General features: G+C 34.2%; 1 protein-coding gene across 1 annotated transcript in view; it reads left to right on the top strand.

Moving 5' to 3' along the window:
• Nucleotides 1-2,176: 2,176 nt before the first annotated feature.
• LOC108140894 (chitin deacetylase 1) overlaps nucleotides 2,177-8,092 on the top strand; it is a 42,758-nt gene continuing 36,842 nt past the window's right edge. Inside the window, exon 1 of the mRNA XM_017263936.2 lies at nucleotides 2,177-2,382. Within this exon, the coding sequence (XP_017119425.1) occupies nucleotides 2,331-2,382 (52 nt within the window). The 5' untranslated portion in view covers nucleotides 2,177-2,330. The remainder of the gene's footprint in view (nucleotides 2,383-8,092) is intronic.

Raw genomic sequence — 8,092 nt, 5'->3', positions numbered from 1 at the left:
TTGTTTCAGAATACTTTCCCTTCCTTTTGAAATGTGGGTTTTTATAAAAGGATTATATAATACAAAATTGAAATGAAAAAAATCCAATCGAAAAACAAATATTTGTATACTGTCAAAATTGTGTTTCAATTATAATTTCTACTAGTGCATAAAAAAAACCACAAAGCAAAGGCACAAACTGAAATCGCTTGAAATACCACGAAATAACAAGCAATAAACGCTAATTAATTCAAATTCTATTGACATTTCAACTAAAATAGAAAGTTCGTTTGATATATACCAGCAGAGTGGTAGATATATATATACAGTTGGTATATTTATATATGTATAATATATGTATACATATGACCAGTTTGTTGAATAAATTTAATGTACATTTTTTTTTTAAGTCACAATGTTTAAAATATAGTTGTAGTAGGCTTAACCAATTTAAATAAAGAGACAAACATCTTTGATAATGATTCATTAATAAGTTTGTAAGCTTTTATACTCTATAGTAACCAACAAATTAAATAATTTTACTTTAGAAACCAATTTATTCTTAACCTATTCTTGTTTGTTTTGTTTTTCTTTTGTTTTTTAGCTTTAGCAAATTCTCAAAAAAAACCTATTAAAATGCAGCTAACTGGTTTCCCTTACTCAGAAAGTCTGTCATCAAAATGTTACCAAGAATCAAGAATCAAAACGGGACAATTGCCCTTCACTTGTGCACTCAGACGCAATGAAGCCAATAAAGTATTTTACAGAGAAAGAAATTGTTGTAAGCTCAAATCAACTCCGAATAAATTTTTAATAAGAAAACATTTAAATGATTAACTTTAAAAATGTATTCTATTTTGTTATAAAAAATAAAGTTCCTGCATTTTTCGAGTTTAAAACTATAAAAAAGTTATATGAATTGTTTTTAAAGTGAAAGTGATTTTGCGCTCACCTATAAATAAGATTCAATTTAAAAAAAAAACTAATTTTGGTTGGTATTTTTAGCATCTTTAAAGCCTATGTTTCTTATTGAAACGTTTTTACGCAAACTAGTCTCTCAGTTTTGAAAACATCTAATATTTTCTTTAGTATTTTAGAATTACGGTTTTAATTTGATTTAAGTATTGTTTTTTTTTTGCTAAAAGCTAAAACGTCAATTGTGCTTAGCATTTATTACATATTTTTTTGTGTGTACGTCTCTCGAAGTTTCATGGCACAATACCAGTGATGTGGCTATATATTTAATTCTACCGCCCCCGCCGATGTGACTTGGATTTTACTATTTTCCAGAGAGGGGTTCTATAAATCCGTTTACTGCTATCTGCGATTAGCATTCGATTAGTATGCAAACGTGGCCGACAATCGAGACGACCGAGAACTCGTTCAATCGCCGTCGTCGGCTGATTGGGCTGGTTGGCGGATGGCCTGCCCGTCATGCATATGGATGGCCAGCATAATGGGATGGCCAATATGCATAATTCGACTCCATAAATCGGCTTCAGTCGCCGCCACAGCCACAGACACATTGTTTCGCCCGCGGTCTCATTGAAATGCGCACGCATGCGCAGACTTCGCCGCTTCCCAAAACCGGCTTTTGTTTCGTTTCCGAACTCACTCGATTCCACTCGACTCGAATCAACTCGAATCGAATCGAATCGAATCAAATACAGCTGAGTCGAGTTGAATCATCCGACAACCAGTTCAAACGAAAGTGAATTGAGATCGAAATTGAGATAGTTGAGTGAGCGATCGAACAATGGGGAATACGATCCATCGTTTAAGGGGCCCGCACTCCAGTGCTGAGATATTAGAGCTGGTCATTTGGCGGGAAAAAATACAGAAATCTGTTAATTTTATTTATTATATTTTCCAGTCGTTTTTGAGATGAAACCGCTTTTTTAGAAATTATATATTCGGTTAAATACTTAACAGTAAAAAGGTATATTTTATAAAAAAAATTGGGATGAAATTATTATTCATTATATTCTTATAAGGAATATGTATTTCACACAAAAAGTGTGTGGGGCTTTTTTTTGTTTATAAGCCTTTCGAAACTAATCTAGTTTGGCTTTTTTTTGAGACTTTACTTGCAGCACCTCCGGTTGAGCCGCTGAGCCGCTGAGCAATCGGCCACGACCAATCGAGTGGCTTTGGGCCGAGAGTCGGCGTTGGCTTCTTGCAGTTTCTTGGCCGTGGGTCTCGATCAGTTGGCGGTTTGCATTTGCGCGTTGCGGACGTCTCGCTTTTACTCGCCCGCCCCGATCTCCCTCGCTCTTCTCGCACACTCGCATATATCTCGTTCCGGAATCGGGATATATAGACCTCGATCCGTACACGTAGCTAGAATCAAGATGATGCGGCTGTGTCTGGTGGCCGTGCTGCTAGTTATCGCTGGTGTTAATGGTAAGTTTCTGGCCAAATGACGAGCGATCCACCAGCAAAAATATATATATCGTTTCCGCATTCGCCCTATACATATATGGTATATGTTTTTTTTTTTTTGCAATTTTTGTTACTGTGCTTCGTGCGAGTGAAAGAAATCATAGAGCCAGCGCTTGGCTGGTCTCTTCCTGAGTATTCGTTCATTTGTTTGAGTGGTGAATAATGTAAAAACTGACTGCTCAAAGCTGGGGACATCGCTTCCTGTACGAATTAGGTAACACAGCCAGCGGTTTTTCCAACAGGTTTTCTCCCTGTCGGCTCGCAAGGTCAGCTGTCGTGGTCCTGTCGGCAAAACTGGTTGGCTAACTGGGCATCCAGTTTCGGGCTAACTCTTCCCAGTTGCGTAATAAAAAGTCTGCCAACTGACAGCCGACAACTGCCGAACTGACCTCCAACTTGATTAGCGGCAACTTTTGCAGCTCTCGCTTGGCTATTCGCTCATGCTAATTAGCAATTCAGCCAGATAGCCAGAAAGCCAGAAAGCCAGCCATCGGCATACATTTACATACACTGGACGAAAATAGCGCCAACATCTCTGGTTCTCCAGAAAACTTTCCAGGTTGATTTCTTTCAAACCTAAGTTTAAGCCCGCCGATTTTATTTATAATATTTGTATTACAAATTAATTTCGAAAAATTTAACTTTACCAAACTTAATTTGAAGTTATATATTTTTTTCTAATGAAAAATTTACTTATCTGGTTAAAGTTCTAATTGAAACTTAACTTATAATCTTACTAACTAACTTAAATGTAATTCTTTATTGAAAGTATTTGAAAAATCTATGAAACCATAAATAGGATTTGGATAAAACACCAATTATAAATGATAACTTTTTAAATTCGGTTTAAAGACGCCTTTTTTTTTTGCCGTGTAGCGCATATATCGGAAATATCTGTGAGATGAACTTCATGAATATGCAAATCTGTCAAGTCTTGTCTGCCCAGATTTCATGGTCAACTTTTGCTTTCATTTCTTGCTCACATACTTTGATTTATTATATTTTTGTAGATTTGCCTATATTTTTTAAGCATTATGCAGCATCGCGTTTATTGGCTGAGTTTCTTCTCTCGATTTCGATTTCACTTTCTTTAGTGTTTAACGTGCGGTGAAAAACTTGTTTCGAAAACGGTGCATATTGCTTGAATTATGTAAACGTTGATGTAAAATGTAAGAAAAAAAACCATAAAATCAACGGGAATTGAAAATGCCAATCGATTTTTATGTTTATTTATTTATTTATTTTGAGAGAGTTTGGAGCAGATGCTGAGCTTCATTTATGCAACTTGATTGTGACATTGATTTTACTTTTTTTCGGTTGGCCATCGCCAAGCGCGTTGCATAATTGCTTTTGGTGTGTGATGAAAAATCTGCCAAAAAGCTTAACTAAAAAACAAAAACGAAAACGAAAAAATACTTTCATTTCATTGGCGTGCGATTGCACAAGTGGAAAAATATATATTAACGGACTTTTGAGCGGCGCTTTTTTTCTGGAATTGCGAAATCCTTTCAGAAAGGAAATGTTTACAACATAATGAAAGTGTTTTGAATACGAGAGCTTATTTCATCAATAAAGTTTTCTATGAGATGCAAAGTTGTTGAATGAATGCGTATTTCATAATACTTATTGCTAGTATTTGCTTTATAAAAAAATCACTTATTGAGATAGAATTTAAAAAAATGTAAGCGATGTCCTTTTATTAAGTATGGCAAATGAGCTCAGCTCAGAAAAATTTAAATTTACCACTACTTATGACTTTGTGTATACATGTTTTCGTAAAATAAAATCAGCTTTGTTAAATACAGCACTGATAAAGTGAAAAGGCTTAATATCATTACCCTGAAGGAAAAGCCAATTAGGAGAACGAGGAATTTATCACTCTCAAGTGCGGCACATTCATTTCATTAAAGTTCTCTGGCCCTTTTTTCTTTTGCCACTCCAAGTATTTTATTTATTTATTTTTTTTGTTTGCGCCGCTCACTTAAAGAAAACGAAATCAACATAATTTAAAAATACATTAAAACGAATTGGTGGGCGTGAAAAATACTGAGGAAAAGGGGGGGAAAACAGCGGGCACATGAGCCATTTAAACGCAAATTTGTTGACAAAGGCAAGTGGCTTTGGCCATTACACACTCGAAAAGTGAGCACTGAGGTTTTCCTTTCGCCCCGTCTCTTTCGCCCACCCCTAGTGGCCGTCTCTTTCGCGCCAAGCTAACCAAATCGGCATTATTTACAATTTAAGTGTTGTAAATGCAGAAAAGCAGCAACTGAAACACACGCACACAGCGCGAAAAAAATGGCAAATGTTGCAAAAGGAAGCGACAAAAACATTTAAGCAGCTTAACACACACTCGCACAGATTCAGACACACAGACACACAGACACACACACTCACACACACAAAAACACACATGCACAAAACACACGGACAGGCGTGAAAAATGAGGCGCAAAGCAGCCACAGAAATGCGTGAAAAATTACTTGAAAATACCAGCGGATAAACAACAACAAATAACAACTGAAAACGTTTTCCCAAAACAAAAAAAGAAAAAAATAAAATCAGTTGCACAAGAAAGAAACAGCTATAGTGGCGGTGCGAAAGAGATCGCACGATGCTGAATGTGAAATGTGTTAAGTGAATATCTGTGCATAAACAACGGAATGGAAGTGTGTCAGCGAAACTCGATTTAAAATCCACTTTCAGGAGCAAAAATAATGAATACCATAAAGAAATCAATCCAATCATTTTATATTACACACACACTTTATATATACAGTTAAACACGAATTCTTTCACAAAGAAATACAACTATAAAAACTTATGTCATTATAACAAAGAAATGGAAAATTTCGTATCAACAAAATTCGTGGGTACATTTGTTTGTTCTTTGTTTCTCATTGGTACACATTTGTTTTTATTTTGTTGCATACATTCACTGCCATCTTTTTATTTCATCGCTGATTAAATCAAAATAGGATATTGATTTCAACTTCTGAAGTCAGAAATAGAGATGAAAACGAAGAAATGGAACACAAATGACCATATATGCTTGACCTTAAAAAATGTAAAATCAATTATTATAATTGTAAATTCTACAAAAAAATTGTTAGCCTGTTTCGGAAAAAAGACATTAATTACCGTTGGCTTTACAACATTTAGCAGAAAAATTTAATTTGCAAACTATTCGATTTTCACCCCTCTCACTTAAAAACCTGAAATAAATTATGGTCAGGGGGAAGGAAAATCAAAAAGCAACAACAACACCAAGAAAAAAACAACAACGGAGAACAACAAAAACAAAAATCACAGAAAAATGAAACAAGAAAACGAAAAATTATTGCACGATGTGCATAAAATAAAGATTTTTCCGGCTCTTCGCCAGGTTTTTCCCCGTTTTTTGTTCCTCAATTTATTTATTTTCTCGGGCACATTTAATTTCTCCAGAGCGAGACGAGGACAGCAGTGAAAGGGAGAGGGAATGTATCCTTTTGAACGTTACGGCGCTCGGCTTATTTTTAATTATTATTTTCCGCATTGGCAATTTCTTAATTAAGGGCAAAGAACAAAAAACGGTTTCCATGTAATTGGCCTTATGACTTTTAAATAAATGTGCAATAAATTTATTATTATTATTTTTCGTATTTTTACGGTCGTCATGGCTGTAAAAGGTCGAATAGTTTGATATTCGTGACATTTTATTGAATGGAAAAAATTCACAGGTGCCCCTAAATGGGTTGTAGAAAAGTGTACTTATTATTTTTGAGTATTATTTGAACTTCTATTAAAATAAGTGATTAAAAATTGTGTTCTTGTTTAAATTTTTTTTTATTATATGCGATGATTTGGAGTTTTTCATGTAATAAAATTTTTTTGAATCAGAAAAAAAGTATCACTTTTCGATAAAAAAAACATTTCTTTTTATTTTAAAGAGATGGTTTTTTGACGAATTTATTCTGCTTTCCTGCTATTTCACTGCAAAATGGATCCACAATTCCCACTGTAAGAGAGGATTGGCTGCAAGTAGTGTCTTTCTACCCAACTTTTAAGCAGTTCGCCGACTGAGTTAAATTGTTCCCTTCAAGAATTCAAGGATTCCTTCTGCTCCAGCTCAACTAGCATGGGTGGTGGCAAAGGGGAAAAACGGAAAGGGGGGCATTAAGCCGCTTAGAGGACGTCGCCTCATTAGCCATGACTTCTGGACTCCTGCCAGTTATTCGGCCAGTGTTTATGGACGTGGATGTGGGCTTGGACTGGTTAATAAATATTAATTAGCCATAATAATAATATGAAAATGTTTTTCGCCTCACTTCCCCACTGCTCCATAATATTCGCTGTTTTTAAAGCTCAGCATTTTCATTTGATTTCATTCTGGCATTGCTTTGTTATTGTTTATTTTACACATTCCATTTAAATTAACTGCCAATTTTGTTGCTTTTTTCACCGCATTGTGGTCGCTGCTGTTGTTGGATAAATATACACATAAATAACCATAAATTGACCAAGCACCAACACTCAAATATTTTAGGAAAATATTTCCAGATTTTTTATTGAAAGCACAAGAGCTGCTTTTGTTTGATAAAAATTTAAGTGGCCCCCTTTAAATATATTCACTTATTGTTAATCGCTATCAAAAATCGCACAGAAATAACAGGAGGTTGCGATTCAGGAACACAAATAAAATTTGTATGCCAAAAATAAAAAACGAGGAGCAAGCGATGCAAAAACCGCCACAATAAATGGCAAATGTGAAAAGAGGTTGGGAAGTAGGTGCATTTTTTAGGCCCAACCCAAAAACCACTATTCCCACAGACTTTTGAGTTGCATTTGGCGCTGGTTTCGAAAGTTCACGAAATTTAGTATTACATTAAAATTATATTTAAATGGAAAGGCATTTTTAATTTACTGTTTATATGAAATCTGCGCTTATAAAACAAATCAGCAAATAAAAAAATGTGCAAAAATTAGTCAAACCAACTGTAGTGTCATTTGGTAAAGTCTCTTCCGCGTAGCATTTCATGAATTTAAATGAAGGCTGAATGAGGCTTAAATAAAAGCAATCAAAAATTAATTCATGAATATATTTTTTTAAGTTTGAATCTAGAATTGACTTAAGGTGCACATATTTTAGTTTTAAATTGGCAATTACGTTTTGCCCACATTAAAAGATTTCCAACGAGGTATTTTAATCTTTTAACTAAAACATATTGTAATATAATGTTTTAATTAACGAAAAACACGTTAACAAAAATAAAATACAAATAATTTTATTATAATTGATTGTATATGTCTCACAACAACTTGGTATTAAAACAAGTATTAGGAAAATATAATTATATCAAACTCAACTTACTTATATTCTTGCTATTCAAATTGGGTCTCACATAAAATTTGAGTACTATTAATAAAGATCAACATACATTAATATCCTTTGAATACATTTAAATGCTATCTATGTGTATAAAAAAAAATTTGTAATCCAGCGTAGTATATATATTATTCGCCAATAAATAACCAATACCATTGTCAAGTGCGCCTGTATTCGTGCAATTCCATTTTGTTATTTTCGGGATTTCGGTCTTAGCTATCAATTAATTGCCATTTTCGTGGCATGGCAACAATGCAAAATCATAAAACTGACAAATAATTATAATTATAATAGAAAATACAC

Source organism: Drosophila elegans, unplaced genomic scaffold (assembly GCF_018152505.1).
Source record: "Drosophila elegans isolate 14027-0461.03 unplaced genomic scaffold, ASM1815250v1 contig_149, whole genome shotgun sequence".
Taxonomy (NCBI): Eukaryota; Metazoa; Arthropoda; class Insecta; order Diptera; family Drosophilidae; genus Drosophila; species Drosophila elegans.
This window is presented reverse-complemented; position numbering and strand designations above follow the sequence as displayed.